This window comes from Carassius gibelio, chromosome A13, assembly GCF_023724105.1.
Source record: "Carassius gibelio isolate Cgi1373 ecotype wild population from Czech Republic chromosome A13, carGib1.2-hapl.c, whole genome shotgun sequence".
Lineage (NCBI taxonomy): Eukaryota > Metazoa > Chordata > Actinopteri > Cypriniformes > Cyprinidae > Carassius > Carassius gibelio.
Genome location: NC_068383.1, coordinates 26201131 through 26220896, shown reverse-complemented (window position 1 = coordinate 26220896; position 19766 = coordinate 26201131). Strand labels below are relative to the sequence as shown.

General features: G+C 39.7%; 3 protein-coding genes across 4 annotated transcripts; 2 read left to right on the top strand and 1 right to left on the bottom strand.

The window, feature by feature from the left end:
• Positions 1-1335: 1335 nt before the first annotated feature.
• Positions 1336-3673, top strand: cnrip1b (cannabinoid receptor interacting protein 1b). Its single transcript, XM_052613829.1, has 3 exons — positions 1336-1902; positions 2663-2807; positions 2971-3673. Exons 1-3 carry the CDS (start codon positions 1724-1726, stop codon positions 3133-3135), a joined length of 489 nt encoding a protein of 162 aa, XP_052469789.1. The 5' UTR covers positions 1336-1723; the 3' UTR covers positions 3136-3673.
• Positions 3674-4946: 1273 nt separating this feature from the next.
• LOC128026564 (calcineurin subunit B type 1) lies at positions 4947-17496 on the top strand. Of its 2 annotated transcripts, XM_052613828.1 has the most exons (6): positions 4947-5212; positions 9868-9907; positions 13826-14002; positions 15535-15594; positions 15678-15862; positions 16089-17496. In XM_052613828.1, exons 1-6 carry the CDS (start codon positions 5210-5212, stop codon positions 16134-16136), a joined length of 513 nt encoding a protein of 170 aa, XP_052469788.1. In that variant the 5' UTR covers positions 4947-5209; the 3' UTR covers positions 16137-17496. The 2 variants fall into 2 exon arrangements, with proteins under 2 accessions (XP_052469788.1, XP_052469787.1); XM_052613827.1 differs by lacking the exons at positions 4947-5212; positions 9868-9907 and adding an exon at positions 13493-13637.
• pno1 (partner of NOB1 homolog) lies at positions 17492-19709 on the bottom strand. The gene is made up of 7 exons (XM_052613822.1): positions 19418-19709; positions 18656-18805; positions 18471-18554; positions 18258-18318; positions 18064-18181; positions 17800-17870; positions 17492-17706 (listed from the first exon to the last, which is right to left on the bottom strand). The coding sequence occupies exons 1-7, from the start codon at positions 19619-19621 to the stop codon at positions 17639-17641; spliced, it is 756 nt and encodes a 251-aa protein (XP_052469782.1). The 5' UTR covers positions 19622-19709; the 3' UTR covers positions 17492-17638.
• Positions 19710-19766: the final 57 nt, after the last annotated feature.

Here is a 19766-nt window from a genome sequence, read left to right as displayed (position 1 = left end):
TGTAAGGTTGCAAAGACTAAAGTCTCAAATCCTAACAGATATTATTTTTCAAAGTTAAGACTGCGCCCCCTCATTCAAACACGCCCCCACATCACTGTGTGGAAATATTTGCGTAATGCCAGCCAAATGTTCATGCAAAGAAAGGAGTCGTGGTTTCAGTAACACAGTTAGTGTTGAAGCAGTCATGTCAGGGAGATGTGTGTGTATTTAGGTGAAAGCAAAAGCACTTTATTTGGCCTTCAGAAAGTAATCTTTAAGATTACTTACAACAGAACAGCAATGCATTTTATGGACGACCCTTTCATGAACCTAGGAGAGGTAAGTATGTTTTGTTATTAGTTTAAGTATTTGCTATTGACTGTTCAAATGCAGAGTTTTGCATGTGTGTGTGTGTGTGTGTGTGTGTGAGAGAGAGAGCTAAGGCTCAGTGGAGTCAGCTGTCTTAACAGTCTTTACATTTATTTTAAAAGATGAAGCTAGCGATTATGGAAAGAGGCGTTACATTTCTGACGAGGGCTTGCAGTGTTCAGCCAATCAGTGTTCGAACTATACCGTGTCCTTTGGGGGAGCCCACTTTGTTTTCTTGGGGCTTACAACAGCTACAAGTGTAGGCACTATTATACATTATCGAAAAAAAGGACTTGCAATGACTTACAAAGATACATAACAGCTACAACTGTATATGCACTATTATATATCGCGGCGGGAGGTAACAGTGCTTGCAGCAGGTGAATCAGTCGTGCTATTAACGTCATCACTAAACAATTTCTTAATAAAACCAAAATTCATTAAACTGCCTTGTTTTCTTTTTGCCATGGCTGTGATGCTATAACTGCAAAATTAATTTAGGACTTTGCACGCGATAAATGGCCTCCAACGTTTATTTTTTTCTACAAATATATGACGTACTAACATATGTGGAACATAGGAGGGACTTGAGAGAGGCGGGGCATAGAGGACCTACAATAATGTACAGTATTTGAAAAATAATGTGTTTTTTGAACACTAAAGCATGTCAACATATTCTATTACACTAAATTCACAAAATAATGATATTAAAAAAGCATCATATGACCCATTTAATTATGTCACATGGCCTGAGCCTAAGGATTTAGATATTTTTATATGATGGCCATACAAATAATAGGGTTGTATATGTGGCTTCAAAATATCTTGTGGGTGTATAGCCCTGTGTGTGTGTATGTGTGTGTGTGTCTATATATATATATATATATATATTTTTTTTTTTTTTTTCAGAAGGGCAGTACATGGTACTTAAAGGTAGTTAAAAATATATTGTATTTGATGCATGAAACATGCTCAAAAAAACTAAATAGGGTAGCCTACCATAATATTTTGACACCTGTTCAGTGGCTGTTCACACCTGATATCCTTGAGCAACAGAAGCTTGCTGTACTGCAAGGCACTTAGTTTGACAGAAGCATATTTGAATGATCAATTATCTAAAAACCTGAATGCTGCATGGTGTTAATCTGAAGTGTGCTCCACCGGCTCTCTCGTGATCTCATTAGATCGCACACACACGCGCTTGTTCGGATTACTCTTCGTGTGCGGATTATGGACAGGAACAGCAGACATGACTTTGGACGTGCCTTCTGCGATGTGGCTTTTTTCCGCGTTACGGCGTAACGATTTAGTTCAGCCTGAAATATCTTGACCTGTTTTCTTGCACCTGACTGCCTTCTCCGCATCATCTGGCATCATGGCTGACATACCCCAACTGATTAAAGTCGGCGTCTCGCTGAAAACCACTCCGAATAACGGACCAGTCTACTTCAAATCGGACGGGACGAGATTCGGTCAGACCCGAACCATCAAACTACTGACGGGAACTAAATATAAGATCGACGTGATCGTTAAACCGGGAGCGGTGGAGGCGACGTGAGTACATAGAAATATGATAGTAATTCCAGAAATTGAAAATATATTGGTTGTCTCGTTTTGAACTGAAAATCATAGTTTTGAATAAAGCCTGGTTTGCATCAGCGTTGAAAGATAAGATGCACTGATGCATTTCAGTGTCTGAGAAATATTGTTATTGCTTATAGGAATAAATAAACGACACTTTATATAGTGATGCGAAATAGCAAATGGACCCGTGGTACCATTTTACAGCACGAGGGTATTCTGACATAGCCTATACAAGACAGCAATGCTGAATTATTATTGTTTGCTATGGATATCCTTGCACTGGGATTGGCATGGTGAACTGATGATAGTAAAAATAAATGAAATGAAATGAAAGCAACTCAGATTTGTGCATATAGCATGTTGTTGTTATACATATGTCATGATTGTGGGGTTTATCCTACAGGATTGTGTCTACATCTCATGCACTGACAGAGGGAGCTGACAGATTGCTTCCTTTGGCAGTCAAATCCAGACGATTAAAGCATCAGCCATGTTTGACTGGATACATGTTGTAATGCATGAAGTATTCTTTGTTACGTGTAATCCTACACATATCTAGGCAAAGATGTCTGACAGTTCGAATAGACATTGCGTTCTGAATTTCTGTTTCATTTAGAAAATGTATTCGTCATATGCATAAGCACAGTAAATGACTGATATTCAGAATGTGGTATAGGTTTTGTTAAATCTTATCATAATGTAAACATGCAATACTCATCTCATTCCTCAGATCCATGACTATCGGCGGAGTGTCTTTTCCGCTGGAGCAGCAGTCTAAAGACCCTCAGTCCGTAGTGTACACTGGGATGTATGACACTGAGGGGGTAACACACACCAAAAGCGGCGAGAGGCAACCTGTTCAGGTCAACATACAGGTGAGAACTGACACCCTGAGAAGCTGAAGGTCTTTTAAATGGGTTCATCAGGTCTCACTTTGAAGTAGAAAGTAAAGCAATGCAGCTCACTGGGAATATATTATAACAGCCATGTGACTAAAAATGAGAGTTTCTCCTGATGTGTGGTTTCTGTGCTCGACAGTTCACTCAGGCAGGGCTTTTCGAGACCGTCTGGCAGGTCAAGTTCTACAACTACAACAAGAGAGACCACTGTCAATGGGGGAACAGCTTCAACAGCATCGAGTACGAGTGTAAACCCAACGACACACGCACCCTCATGTGGATCAATAAAGAACTGTTTCTGTAAAAGAGTCTGTGGTTAAACGAGAGGGAAGACGATCTTAATCTGAGCTAAACGACACACCGTCGTTCTCACTGAAATATGAATAGAGATGTAGTAGCCTTTCCTGTTAGTGATGATTTGTGATGGAGTGTGAGTTCTGTTGGATTTGTCTTGGTGCTGCTGGAAAATCAAAGCAATGTGTCTGATGCAAAATAGGAGCACTTTACCCTGTTTTTTGTAGTGTTGTCTCTTTTGCAGTTTTCCCTCCAGTTGTCTACCTCAGAAGGACCCAGTGATATATTTACAGTTTACAGATTTTATATAGATTACATGTTAGAATTGTTAGCATGCCACCGTTTGTTAATCCAAGTAAATGTAGCATTTTTGCAGTAAAATTGAGCCAATTAATACATTTATAGTGTCTTTTTATGAGTGTTTTGTAATGGTGCATTGTGATTAATGTGCAATAATTGTAAGTTGGTTGTATTTTTCCATATTTTTTCATTTTTTCAAAATGGTAGCCTAATGTTCCTTAAAAGAAGAATAAAATGTACCAAAAATGGATGCGGTGTGTTAACTGAGTTGTCTTGGAACTAAACACGTCGCCATGCATGCAGACCCCAGTGTCACTGCAAAAATACCACGAGTTATTTATTTATTTTTAATTTTACACATGACTGATCATCCCACAGCTGGAAATGACTGCTAATAGAGGGTCACCAAGATAAAGCAGCACTTGAATGCTCACATCATCCAAACATGCAGCCAACAGGTGGCGCTGCAGCATAGTGTTTATGAAATATCAAGAAGACTAGGTTTTAGCATAATTATTAAACATTTTAAGACCTCAACTCCTAAAAATGAGGAAAAGAGCCCAAGACCACGATAAGACCAAGGATCAACATTAGAGGATCCATAACCAACTGTTTATCTAAAAATATTATTCATTGCAGATATAATCTTGGCCCAACTAATTACATGACTAAAGACCAGTGTTGTGGGTAACGCATTACAAGTACCGCGAGTTACCTAATCAGATTACTGTTTTCAAGTAACTAGTAAAATAATGCATTAATTTTTCATTTACAAGAAAATATCTGAGTTACTCGTTTCACATCTGTTGGTTGAAAGCTCTCCTGTCTCCATGCTGAGAGAAATTGGTGGTAAGATGTTACTTTAGTTCTAGAATAAATGTGAACCTGCATTAATTCATCTCACATCTCAAAAAAAAAAAAAAAAAAAAAAAAAAGGTTTCCTCAAAATTAATAAAAACAGTTAAAAGCAACTCAAAATATGACGACTCAAAGCTGCAATAATTGAATATGTTAAATAATACAAATATCCTTTATGTGTCCAATCCCATTTTATTAATCAATTTGCTACTGACCTTTAATTCAACCATACTAATAAGCAAAAATTGCACAAGACAAACTAACATTTCTTGTTTTTTTATTGCTGAACAGTGTTGTACTTTCTTTTTCTGTATTCTACTGTACAGACGTGAGATTATTTCCTTCAGCCTGAGGCTTTCGGTGTGAAAGGGCTGTTACGTTTGCAAAAAATATATTTTTTATATTATAAGCAAACAAGCAAGCCTAGACCAAATTTAAAAAAAAAAGAAACCTAACGCATTACTTTCAATAAAAAGTAACCAAGTAACGTTATAGTTACTTTCTTTAGGAAGTAACGCAATATTGTAATGGATTACTTTTAAAAGCAACTTTCCCCAACACTGCCAAAGACAGACTGCCAAGAGTGAGTGAGCGTGAAGGGAGGGATTGGAGCAAAGGTTTCCCGTATGTAGTGTACCGAAGCACCGCCCATCAGCGCTTCGTTGCCCCGCCTCCTTCGCGCGTCGTCCAATAGCAGCGCTCCTCCCCGGCTCCTCCCTCCCTCCCCGCCCTGCGGCGCTTCCTCGCCTCGCTGCTGCAGTGAAGCCCACGGAAACGGACGGAAAATAGGTTACGCTACTGCTGTGTCAAAACCAGCCTTTTCTTCACAAAACAACAAGACCAAGAGCAGCATTTCCCTCTTATTTTTGTGCTGTCATTTACTGCTGTTCGTTTCCGAGGGCGAATTCCGTCGCGCAAGCAGCAAAATGGTAAGGAACACAACACGACACGTTTGCAGCACTGTAAACAAATACCACATATCGTAGTTTCAGATGCTTCCTGCAAACCCTGGGCAACACATTCAACGTTTGGCTAAGCTGTCATAGCATGAAGATTTATGGGTTTCCTATTGAGCATCTGTCAGGCTGAGTCTGTTTTCATGCAAAGTGTTTGTAAAATGAGTGTTTACCTGAGCTGTGCCTCGTGTGATGCTGTCAAGTATGACAATACATATACACACCACATTTATTACAACAACCAGACATTTCCATTGCTATTATTCTATCAACAGTTTGATAAATAAGAGAAATGGACACTGTTTCGAGATGTTTCATCTCACCTATAATCCACCTTTATATGAATGATACAGTTATTCACTCAATGTATCCTGCAGTGCTACATCTCTACATTCAGCACTTTCAATAATTACTACCAAACTGCTTCATGCCCACATAACAAATGCAGCGTTGTGATGGTATCCGATGGTAATACCGTGATACTGAATGATTACAACATTCATGTAGTTTTTTTACAAGAAAACCATTAATACTATAGAGATCCACGGTATTGCACCATCATCACCAATGATGTAAATGTCTGTTACACTAGAAATTCAGTAGTGAAGTCTTACACCAGAAACTCATTACACTTCGTTGTTAATGTGATGACTTAACAGATTTCCGTGTAAACCGACAAGAAGTTGCCAATCCAGAAGCCTCACCTGTACTAGCCTTTACCTTGGAAAAGCAAAAAGCAAGCTTCTAGCTGGAAAAGCAAGCTTCTAGCTGATCGTTTTCATTAAAGTGAACTGGAGCAAAATCTAGGTCTGCTCTACAATGTTCTGTTCCAGGTCCTTAGGGCTTCTTCATTTTATTATAGTCGATGTCTTTTTCTGGAAGAGTCTTGTGACAGACTGAGAGCTGTTGGGAGGGGTGTCATGTCAAACTCTGTCAGGCTGTCCACTCGAGGTCAGACTGTAACCCTGAAACGCTGAGTTTGTGTTTGCCTAAATATGAGTCTTCATGAAGACTGATGTGGTGCTGCTTATTCAGTGCCTTACAGAATGCTCCAGACCCGTGACTACCGGTAATTCTTTCATTGACTGTATTACAGATATTGTGTTGATATGCCTATAGAAGAAACAGTAAGCGGTTGATCTCTGCAGTTATATATGCATTCTCCCACAAGGCAATGGCTCGGACAGATTTCAGTATTTTGGAGGACTCTGATGATGGTGTAGTGCAGAAACCCTTGAGGATGAAGCGTCAGACTGAAGCAGGTTGATGAGAAGCTGCGTCCATCATAGCTGGCCACACTTTGGTGTTGAAATCTAGGTTCTGTCCTGGTTTCTGGTGATGATATTACAGCTAGAGAACTGCTTTACTTCAGTATTTCAGCAGCTACAGCCCTAGACAAACGTCTTCTGCAGGAATGGCTTTGTGTGGCCTTGTCTTACAGAATAGTGTGATGCAGAGCTCCTGATGTGTTCACTGGGATCTGCGATTCAATGCATGTATATGAGATACAGCCTACACTGATATTTACAGGGTCAATGAAATCAGTTTCCCCCCATTCTTTTTAATGGTTAATTAATTTCAATTATTCAAAAAGTATGTACAATTAATTGAAATAATGAAACCTATATGATTTAACAGTGGTTTATTAAAAGATGAACACATTTTTAGGGTCCTGTTGAATCTTGTATTTCCCCCCAAATTAGTTTTTTGATAGTAGTTTCTGTCTTAATTTAATGGTTTAATTACATTTTAATACAAAAAAAAAATGAATTAATACATCTTTAAACATTTATTTATTTGTTTGTTTACTTACAATAGTAGTAAATACTACTACTTTTTTTCTGAGGAATTGTGCTTTTTTTAATTTTTCTGGATTTATGATTTAAGTTTAAATGTATTATCATAAATGGTTGTGGTGATATAAAGGCAAAAACTAGAAACAATTTAATTAAAAAAGAGTGCGAGCTTACTTTAAGTACTTCTATACCACAACAAAACTACTAGCTTTAGTAAAATTAGTAAAGTAAAACAAGAACAATTACACAAATGACAAGCATATTCAGGTGCAGAAATGTAATAATGAAGTGTAAAATAACACAGTAGTACTCACTGCACTAGTTACATACAGATCAATCTATGTTAAAGCTGAGATGTTATTTAGAAGCAGGTATTTATCGGCTGCTGTCACTTTAAGACCACATGCACTGACCCAGGGCTGCACGATACATCACATGTGATATCTAATGTGCATCTTGTCTTAGATTTAGTTCAGGCACTGAATAATTAGTATTAGTATGCCTGCGGGGTCAAGGTTTCCTAGAGTTTTCACTGGACGTCATGTAAGGTCTGGTACATTGCAGTTGATTCTGTTGGAGAACCGCCCACCTAGACAGGAAGAGTCTGTCTGACATGTAAAGATAATGTTGTTCCTGTGTGGAGTTGAGATCAATAGGAATGCTAGCGGCTAGCTTTCTCCAGGTATTACACACACACACACACACATCAGTCAAGCGGAGGCCTGCACTCAGGCAGTGCAAAGCTGTTTGGGAGCATTAGTCATTTTTGTGGGCATTGTGAAGGAGAATGAAGATCATATCAGTTCCCTCCTCTTTATTACTCATACTTGCAATTTAAGCTTTAGTAGAGAATAATAATCTTTAGCTTTAGGGCTGATATTTTCAGTTATTACTACCATAGACAGGTGGTGTCACGTAGATATCAGAATATATTTTTGCTAGTGCTGGCCGATAAAAACGATAATGATAAAACTGTGCGATATAATGTTTGTTTATTCACTTGGGTCAAAGTTCAAATTGCAGGGCAAGCTCACTAGTGAAGATGTGTTTACTCGTGAATAAGTGTCAGTCATGCAACACTAAACAGTGCTGTGAGATCCAGTGTGAAGATCTTGAATACAGCCAAGAACACGCATGATTCAGACACAACGAGACGGTCAACAATCATTCACCATGGATTTACTGTAGTAACACTAACAGCACCATGGTGTTCTGGGAGAAATCTGAAATATATTAACTTTCATTTTATTTGTAATGTAGACAATGTAATAAATGTGTTAAAGGAGTAATGGTATATAATTACTGTATTTTAGGGATGCATGATATATCGGCCACCGTATCGGTATCAGACGATACATGCTCTTTTTAACTGTTATCGGTATCGGCTCGATAATAAAATTTGTCGGATATCCTATTCAAGGTTTCCTCTGTCTAGTCTAACGTCTCCATCTCAAACACTTCTTCCGCCTCCTACGATACCGTATTGCTCAAAAGGACACCAGAGACCGAGCGTTATGAACTTGAGCAGCTGTACGCAGCTTCTCCAGCCGTGACACATGTGACATCCTCTCTGTTCCTTTCACCCAGTGTTATTGAAGACGTTTCAGCCAGTTTTGTTAGTGCATTCATGTTTGCTCTGCAGGGAGCAGGGCTGTGTGTTCACTGCGCAGTGCATGTTTTGTGCGGTCTAATTGACTCTGAATGGCGAATGCATTATTAATAAACTGCTCTGAGTGTTTGCCTCTTAGGTCTTCCAGACAATGTTCAGCCCACGAAAGAGTTCATTTACATCTCACAAGAGCCCACTAACGATTCAGCCATCTTTTCCTTTCTGAGCCGCAGTGCTTCTCTCTTTCTATCTACTCGTGGATAGTAAGGTCTACTGTGAATAATCACTGGTGTCATTTCTTTATTTTAGACTCGGGGGATCTGGTATTAATAACCCAGTCCCACTCTTCAAAAACACTTCAGATGCCATTTGCATAAACTGCATCTGCTTTTCACCGTCAGTTTGGTAGATCTGTGATGTTTCATCTCTGAGGATGCAAGACTAAACCACAAAGCTGTTCCCCAGTCCTAGCCGCCCCGTCCCCATCAGCGGGTGTCTCTCGGGGTCTCTGAGTCCCTCTCTTTGCATCGCTGCTGTGGGGCTTTAGCTCGGGCTGCTGGTCACATGATCCGTTCACAAAGCCCACGCTCTCTGCTGCAGATACACTCACACACATCACACATTCACCCTGACATAGCGCTCGTGTTTGGTCAAAACACACAACGAATCGTAATGTTTAAACTCCTGGAGGCTCAGTGCTGTGACACAGACAGAATATGGACCTGTGAGCCCTTGAACTGAATTTATAAATAATAAATCAAAGCAGATGGAGATCCAGAGAGTGCAGCCATTTAGTATTTGATCTTCTAGAACAGAGCAGCGTTTGGTTTGTGTCTCTGCGATCACAGGTGATGCACAAGTACTGTTTGACAAGACAGAAACCAACGTCAGGATGTAGGATTTTGTGGTGGGAGGCTATTTCAGTGGTTTTTTCAAAATAACCTAAATAGGAGCTTTTTGACAGGGCATCAATGATAGGCTAGTGTTTTTTAATCATATTGTAAATATGTTGATTCAGAGTTGGTGTGGTCTCTTCACAGGTGTTGTGAACATCTGAAGTCCTCCTATTGGTCGACTCACTTTGAATGTCTCACAAATTGCTCAGTGTTTTTGATCCCTAAAATATGACGCTTATTTATTATTATTATATAACATGTATACCTGTATGAGAAGAGGTCATGTGTAGAAAGTTCATGAAATCTGCTCCTGTTCTTCTTTTGTAGGGAAATGAGGCAAGTTATCCCCTGGAAATGTGCTCGCATTGTAAGTATCATTACATTTCTTCCAAATTTGCATACAATGCTTTCATTTTTTTAAATGCTAATCAGACCTAGATGGTGATTGAAGCGTGCTCACTCTTTCCTGAATCACTAGTTGTGAAACAAATCAAGCTAAACATGATGAAGTGAAGCTTGTCTCCAGAGATGCCGAGGCTTATATTTAGCTCTGAAAGGTTTTAATTGGTTTTGCTTCCCTCTGATGTGTGCGAATGATCAGGAGCGTAGCGAGAGATCAGGAGCGTATGCGGTAGGCCAGGCCTGGGTTAGTTAATATTTGTCAAATCTAACCATTGCTGTGCCCTACTGAAGATGTCTCATGCAAATGACACGCGCCATTCAACTCACAGAGAGGAACAGAGAAAGAAACGAGACACTAAGAGCCATGCGTGGAATCAGCAAGATTTTTTTGTGTTGTGATTTTATGTTCACATTTAGTGAATGAATGTGCATGATACTATTATCGTGTGCACTTCTAAATACTGTGAATAATTACTTATTACAAATTATTCAGAATTGGGATGCATTTTAAGAATACTTTTCCCATCAATTGGTCAAAATGAACACGTCTGAATGATGCTTGAAAGACTCGTGAGGAACACGTGAGAGACCACATTCACTCTCTGACAGCAGATGGCGCTAAACTGCAGAAAATGAAGTCCTTACTCTGGAAACCCCGTAAATAAAGCAGCTGCACTACTTTCTGAAACATATTTAAATCATTTTAAATGGCCATTCAGATTTGTGTATTAGTTAACATTAATTAATTCATTAGCTAACATAAACTTCCAATGAAAAATTCTTCTGAACATTCATTAATTTTAGGTATTACAATATTTAATAACACATTGTTAAACTCTAAAGTTGCATATGTGTTATTTAATGAGCTAACATGAACAAAGACTTATAGTTTTTAACAAAGATTAATAACTTCTTTAGCAAATGTAGCTATTGCTCATTGTGCATGTTAATGGTTAACTAAAGTTAACTAATGAGGTCTTATTGTAAAGTGATACCGATTGGTCTTTTAGATCTTTTGCACTTTAATCTGTGTAAAACTCTTAACTTTACACACTTTCCTGTATTGCTTTTATTTAAATGTTCAGTTCTTTTGTTATAAGAAAAAAAGTTACTTAACCTGTCATACTTTATTATGACTTGTTTTAAAACTACATTTCAATACCGTAATAATACCGTATACCGTGCAATTAATCGCAAGAGGAAAATTTGATTCCGGCATATCTCTAATACTTTAATGTGGCAGAGGCCGAAAACATCCCAAGCTGTCGAGTAGGGCTGTCACTCTTTATTCGATATTCGAATATGCATTCGGACATGAAGTGAAATATCTGTAATCAAACTATAAATAAAATATCTGGTTTTTAAAATGCCATTTGTAACACATTTTTTACAGTCAATGATTAGACCGTTTTTTTTTTTTTTTATTTAATTCTTTGCATCTTATCCAGTAGAGGGCACTCTAGAGGTATTGTAGCGTAGGCCCATGACCAAATCAAGCGAATAATAGCTAGCTTATGGTGTACATTTTAGGACATCCTCAGACCTCAGTCATTAAATGAAAAGGCGTCATGCCTCAGACAAAACGGCATCGCGCCTCGGGACTGAAAAGCTTCAGGTCTCAGAAAAAACAAAGTCAGGTCTCATACAATTAGGCATCAGACGAAACGGACTCAGGTGAAGTATCGCGTTGCCCCGGCTCATATGACGTCACACGCACGCCATTCAGAGGAAGTGGAATATAATGGTTGGTTGATTGGCAAAAGGAGATAACCAGTGTCTAATATATTATATTTTTACAGTTTTATTCAAATGTTACACTAATTAAGTTATATAGGGAAGAGAACATGCTTTTCGAGAGTCTTGTGTGCACGTTTAATAAGTTAGTTAGCCATATTGCAACCAGCGAGCTTTTATTTTGGCAAAGTAGTAAAATTACCCTTACGAAAAATAACCATGGTTTAACTATATATGTATATATGTAAAACACCAGAACGCAATACTCCACCTGAGTCCGTTTCGTCTGTTGCCTTTTGTTCTGAGTTCATTTCATCTGATGCCTAATTGTATGAGACCTGACGTCATTTTAGATGAGACCTGAAGCTTTTCAGTCCCGAGGCGCGATGCCGTTTTGTCTGAGGCATGACACCTTTTCGTTTAATGACTGAGGTCTGAGGCTGTCCTAAAATGTACACCGTACTAGCTAGTAGTCAGGCGCGTCTGTGCGCACCGAACATGTGTTCTTAATCCAGATCAACTTGATAGACTGGTGTTTCTTGCAAACAATATTAAGAAATGAATTAGGCTATATGCCTTACTCTGCTGCTGTTTAAGTTGTCACGCTATTGTTTTTGCCTGTTCTGAATCGTTTTTTTTTTTTTTTTTTCATTTAGCCTAATATTGTGGGATATGCATAGTGGCACTTCATACAAGTTGATATTGATAAAAAAAATAATAATAATCCAGATAGTCCTGTTTATGACTCACTGTTAATACATTTGTGATTGAATCTCCTTTAGGCTGCGGTGTTTTGTTTTTTGTGCTTTTTTTGTGCGGGTGTGTGTGTGTGTGGGGGGGGGGTATATTAATTGCATGATATTCGATTTCTGTTCGAATTAGATTTTTCTCAAAAGTGACAGCCCTACTGTCGAGTGACACAAACAAGCTCCCATGGTCTAGTACTCCAGCTGTGTTGGGCTGTAATACGTTGAATGTGTGATATACCCCATCATCAGTTTTGCTTTCAGTGCGTATGTGCTCTCACATCAGTCACTGTACTCATGTACTCATGATAGTTTGACCTCCTGCGACTGTCATGCTTTCAACAGAGTCCTCTCGATCATCTCAGTGTTTCTAATTGCATTAATTACAGTGGATCTAATGCTGGTGATTCATCACCGTCACTGATCTGAGCGTGGAGTTGATGCATGTGCACATATCAGTGTGCAGGAGGACAGATATCATCTTCTTCATGATCCACACACCTGCAGCTGACTGCCAACACAAAGAAAGGGTCATATGTTCGATTTCAAGTTTTCCTTTCTCTTTGAAGTGTTACAAGCTCTTGGTGCATAAAGAAGATCTGTAAAGCAGCAAAGACTAAAGTCTCAAACCCAAAGAGATATTCTTTCTAAAAGTTAAGACTCATTCACAGCCTCCTAAAACGACTCGTTCTATTTGTTTGAATGGAGGTATATTTACAGTTTAACACAAAAATAATCAGAAATTAGATTAGAATTAGATTCAACTTCATTGTCAAAATGCAGAGTACGAGTACAGATCTAATGAAACGCAGTATGTTGAATGCAAATGTTTCTTGAGCAGTAAATCAGTTATTTTCATGATTTCTGTGACTGGAGACTGGAGTAATGATGCTGAAAATACAGCTGCACATTACAGAAATAAATTACATTTTTGATTAAATAGATGCAGATTTGCTGATTAAAAGCAATACAGGTCATGATTATTCCAAACATTCGTCAGTGTAAGAACAGACACATGTAGTGCAGTAAAGAGCTCAGAGCTGGAGGGTCATGTGACTGAATCTGAATGAGCTTATAGTTTGATATTCAGAGCTCGGCAGTGGTAATAAGCAGCGAGGGGGATCCGCATGGCTCTTCGGTACAGTGCGATGGGCAAACCTCTGTGTGTGGTGACCCGAGCCATGCCAGCGCGAGCCAAGGATCCCGTCACAGGATGTGAGTGTGTCACGCTTCACTCATCTGCTGTGTGTTTGGCTGAAGCACAGAGAGCGGCTGGACTGGGTGGTGTTGTGCTCCGACACACGGCCAGTGTTTGTTTCATGCGCTGGATTCAAGTGTTTGCTAATGTTGTCCATGTCTGTGTTTGTTGTGTGTGTCTGCCGTTTTCTCTCGGTCCACGCCAGTCGATGCTGATGAGATTAAAAGGCTGGGAAAGAGGTTTAAGAAACTCGACCTAGATAACTCGGGATCCCTCAGCGTGGAGGAGTTCATGTCCTTGCCCGAGTTACAGCAGAATCCACTGGTGCAGAGGGTCATCGAGATATTCGACACGGACGGCAACGGAGAGGTGGACTTCAAAGGTGAGGCATGCCAGAAATCATTCAGCTGCACAAGAATCCAAACGCTTTGTTCGTCTGAAGCTTGAAATCATACATGAAACGCATCTGATGAAAACATTTCACCCCAGAACCATCATCACTCTCTGAGCATAAATGTTTATTCTAGACATATTTGATATGATTTATTTGTACATTTATATTTGGGTGTATTTTAGGACTATGATTTATTTTTAGTATTTTCTTGACAAGTTAAGCACATTTGATTTGTTTTACATGCATGCGTTCACAAAGGTGAGTCTTATTAGTACAAACATCTTTATAACTTAAATTAAATTTAAATGTCATCTAAACCAGCATAAAGGCAGTACAACAAAAATACCAGACGTATTAAATATAATAGTTATTTGTATTTAATTTTTGTAAAGGGGATGATAGCTTTTGCAATAAAATAGGAAGAATTGGGAATTTGGGGTGGCTATTATTTTTAATTTATATTGTCATGAAATATCATGCTTTGATGCACAGACTAAATGTTGAAATGTTTCTTAAAATAGGCTCAGTTTTGATTTTTTTATATAGCATTTTGATTGTTAGAGACCTACACATGCAGATGTGTAATGATTTGAATGCATTGCATAATGAATCTAAGGATTTGTCTTTATTGAATGTTTGCATCATGCGTGCATGAACTCAAGCTTGCAGCTGTGAAACACTTCAACAAATGAGCTTAAAGAAGCTCAGACCTGTTGCATCACATCCTGAAAAGAAGCCCTTTGTGTCGTTTGCCAACAACGTTCACATTCTCTCACACTGGTTAAAAGATCTCTATATTTTTTCAGAAAGGTGATTATAGTCAACTAAGCCATTTTATTTATTTTTCTGACGCTTTTAACCAAAGCGACTTACAATTGCTATATATGTCAGAGGTTGCACGCCTCTGGAGCAACTAGGGGTTAAGTGCTCAGGGACACATTGGTGTCTCACAGTAGATTTGAACCCAGGTCTCCATTCCATTGCCAATCCTCTCATCTGGAATCAGTGTTACAAGGACGCCAGGCACATCATTTTTCCATTTTTGAATCATAAACCCCATAAAAACGCTGCAAGCTTCAGATCTTCCAGTGTTTCTCTATGGAGCTGAAACCTGCAGATGTCTGCGTTACATTCCCCGTGCAACTGATACTGGACTGCCATTGGCTCACCTGCATTCGAGGGGAGGGGCTTAATGATAGATGATGTCGTTATGAATATATAACAACCTCAACCTCAAACCTAGTACAACGATCACACACTGGTGCTAATGGCTGGCTGTACTCATTATGAAAGAAGGTCTGCCTCTGAGTGCGTCCCACCTGGAGGATAACACTGACCACGAATCTCTATCAGTGGCCAAAGATCTGCCTTCAAATGAAAAAAAAAATATATATATATATGTATAGCTAGTTACCATCTCATTTCATTTAGATTAACTTTTTAACTAGAACTGAAACTAAAAAATAATAAAAGCTAAATTGCTCGAGTTATTGGTCTAATGATGTTGTTTGTGTGTGTAGAGTTCATCGAGGGCGTCTCTCAGTTCAGTGTGAAGGGTGATAAAGAGCAGAAACTGCGCTGTGAGTACAACACACTTCACCTCTGATCTCACATCACTCAGTGCTGGACTCTCAGTCATCTTCTGCTGTTCTCCCGGACCCAGTCGCTTTCAGGATCTATGACATGGACAAGGACGGCTACATTTCCAACGGAGAGCTGTTCCAGGTGCTGAAGATGATGGTGGGCAACAACCTGAAGGACACCCAGCTGCAGCAGATCGTGGACAAGACCATCATCAACGCTGACAAGGACGGGGACGGGAGGATATCCTTCGAGGAGTTCTGTGCTGTAAGTCTGTTTGTGTGTATTTGAATAGCTTTTTTTAAATAACTTTATTGAATGACAGACTATACAATACACAAATTATAGATACACTATAGAAGCAGTTTTTTCCCTCTTATATTGTGATGTTAAAATCCTGCCGCTTCTCAGGAGACTAGCCTAGTGTCCAGTAGGCGGTGTATTTCATGTAGAGGTCTTCAGGAGTGAATGGTCTTGTTGTGTGTGTCCTCAGGTGGTCGGAGGTCTGGATATACACAAGAAGATGGTGGTGGATGTGTGATCTTCCCTCTCCATCTGTCGACCTGCTCCAGACGTCCAGCAGATGCTCTCTATGTGTTTCAGTGTTACTGAACTCAGTCATGGGCTTACGAACACTGAAAGAGCATCTCGCTTCAACAGGAGAGAGCATTGGCTTGTCCATATTTATTTTGTTTTTTAATGCTTCTTTTTTAATATTTATTTTGTGCCGTCTTTTTTTTTTTTTTTTTTTTAAATATTAAGTATGATATAATACATCTGTGTAGGGTTTGATGTGCCAAGCAGAACAATGTTGTTGGCAGTGTTGGCTTTCTTCTGTGATGTACACTATTTCTAGCATTTACTCATGTTCAATAACTGTTTTTGTATCAGTGGTGATATAACGTTTATATTGTTGGAAAGTGCATCTTCAGGTCAGAAGCGTTGAGACGCTACAGCAGAAAGTTACCAGGATGTAACACAGATGTATCTCTTGTCTTAATGACTCTCACAGATGAAACCGCACACGGTGATAACACAATCACTCACAGTCTGACCGTCTCATCTGTGAGAAGATGCAGCAGGATCTCAGAACGTCTCTTTTATAAACTAATGTTGCTCGGTGACTTTTAATAACTCAAGTTTTCAGTTTTGAACAGCTGAACCACTAACAAACCTGTATTCATCCAGAGGTGTTGCTCGTGCCATCTTTCTTTTAATGGGAAGACGCTTGCTTCGATAGTTCGTCTAGTGTGTGGCTGAAGCGTCCGATCGTCTCTAATACATGATTATTTTCACCTCCATCTTTTCTAACGGCAGCATGAGATCTGTGTGCTTTGATACGTGTATAACATCCACATGAGAGCTTTAAGGCATCTAAACTCTTGTGTATAAGACTGGAGCTTCAAATAAAAACGTTTTCCATGCATGACAGGAGCAGAGTAACCAAACGCACCTCCCACCTCAGCATCACACGCCAGTAATATTGACACGTATGAGGCTTCTGCTGTGCTCGCTTTAACTACTTCCTTTCTGCATGCTTTGTTTCATCTATTCCATTGCTTTACACTTAAGCTGTGAAATTTATAACCAACAGAACCATGAAATGCATTACATAAGTTGCCAAATTAGAATCAGACAGAGGTGCATTCTTTTCAGATCCAATCATATTCAGCTCGCATCATTTGCCCCTTCGTTTTGTCACTTCAGATCTAACCAGATATTCATGGGTTTTCTGCAGCTTTGGTGAATGAGATGGTGTCTCGCACGTATGAAGGCACATGAAGCTCGTCGGTTATGGGATGTCTATTCTGCATGCTGCATCAAATAAAAGCAACTATTATGGGATATATGGACTACTTGATACTGTATGAAACAATAAAGGTGTAAAACTTGACATTGGATCCACACGTGTCTGGTTTCTGTTTATTCTCTGAGGCTCACGCAGCGCTCATATCATTCACACACACACATACAAGCCAATATCACACTAATAAAGTAAATCATTGTTTCCGCATCAGTCCATGAGCTGTGTTTCTTCATGTGTTAAAACCTCTCGGCTGCGCGGCTCGCCACCGCCCGGATGTTGCCATACACCTTAGATGGAGGACTTCCTGTGAGAGATACAGACAGCAGAAAGAGTTCCTCTTAGTGGGATTGTTTTTATCCATTCAGATGCAAACATTAGGCATTAAGTTTTCACTAACCGAGAATGAGGTTGCATATCGCTGTTCGAGCCATTTTGATATTCTGGAAAGATCCTAAAATATGAACCTTCCTGTACAGAAAAACAAAAAAAGTAAATCATGCAGTCGTGAAGAGCACAAACAGATCGCTTGAAATAATATTAAATATGACATGTTCTCAACATGTATGGCTAAAATAACAGTGCATTAATATATTACATCCCTTGAAAATGAAGTAAAATAAACAAATACATAGTAAATAATGTGTGTTCTGAGTGCACTCACGTGTCTGCGAGCACAATCCTGGTTTTGGTCACGTTCTCGATGGTGAACTTGGTTTTCCCTCCCTTCCCTGCGATCCTGCCGATGGCTCTGGACAAGTGATCTCCTTTCAGAGGTTTAACTGCAAACACACAGACGGAGGAATCAGCGGCTGGACACACGTCTCTCTGGTGAAGGACCTGAGGTTAAAGACTCACCGTCTGTGACATCAAACGTCTCCAGAAAGAGTTCATCTAATCTGATCAGAGCGAGAGCATCCTGTGGAGAGACATGTGATACACACATTACTGCACGCTCCAAACTCCTAACAACATCTCTGTCTTAATGCTTTCACACTCGCAGGCGTTCTGAAACCACATCCAATGACAGGACCTTCAATCTCTCAAAGACATGAGCTCGGTCACACTCACCTCCACCTGAAAGCCCAAAACAAACGCCTTCACAAAGTCAGCGGCTCTGGTCAGAGCGCCGATGTCACTCGTTTCTCTGCACGTCTGCAACACAACAGCACTTCATTCACTAGAATTGATCTGACATTACTGGAGATGATCTTTTCCCACTAGTACATGAACCTACAGCGACCGCCAGCACTTACCTTGATCTCCACGTTCCTGGTTTGGAGGTTGAACCGCACTTGGAGCTGCAGATGTTCTACGATGGGGGTGAAGATCTTCATCCAGTTCTCCTTCAGAGGAGTGTAACGGTGAGCAGGAACAGGCACCCTGCGCATCTCCACCGAGCCTCCCTAAACAACAACACTTTCATTAAAGCCCACTGAACATCAGACAGGAGACTCAGACTCAACCCTCCGAACACTTTTGGGACATGTTGACCTGGAAAAGATGCGAACCTTTCTGAAAACAGCACAGTTTTTAGTAAGGGAATTAAACTTTTTCTATTATAGATACAGATATGTTGTTGTTTTTAAGAAATAAATATGTAGGCATCAAAACGTTTCTGAGCGATGATGATGGGGTTAATATACTGGTAATTATATGTTCTTATAAATATCATACAACAATTAGATGTATCATCTACATACACACAGAGAGAGAGAGATTGTTTTTTTTTTTGTGGTTCATGTGTTATGTTAAATTTTAAAGAACTTCTTTATTCCAAAATAGACAAATGCAGTAAAAACATGGCAATAACACACATAACTCGTTCCCTCATTAATGAAAAGCTGCTTATCAGACACAGTGCGTGTTTAGTTGAATCATTTAGTTGAGTCTATTTTATAAGGCGACCCTGTAGCGGTTCTGAATGCGTTATGAGTAAAGGGTGAGTTTTTGACTTGTGAAAGAGTCGTGTATTAAAGCCTGCATTATAAAGCTCTTCTCCAGACAGACATCAGTACCGTGAGCTGGGCTCCAGACAGCGCGGGGAACTGCGGTCTCTTGGCCGCTGTCGCGCTCTCCTCGGGCCGCATGTCCACCTCCGTCGCGTCCCGCTTCCGTTTATGACTCCTCTTTGATGTGACTTTCTCAAACGAGTCCGTGTTTTCCTCACAGTCCTCCGCAGCAGCGCTCACCTCCACCGGTGTTACTGACACAGACTCCATTGTGAAAGAGATCCGACACTAACGTTACAGTTCAGAGATGTTTACCACGAACATGTGGCTTCTACCATCTTACAGACAGAAAGGACCTTATCGCTGTCCAACGAGTGCCACTATTAAATGAATGAGTGATGTGTTTCAATGTTAG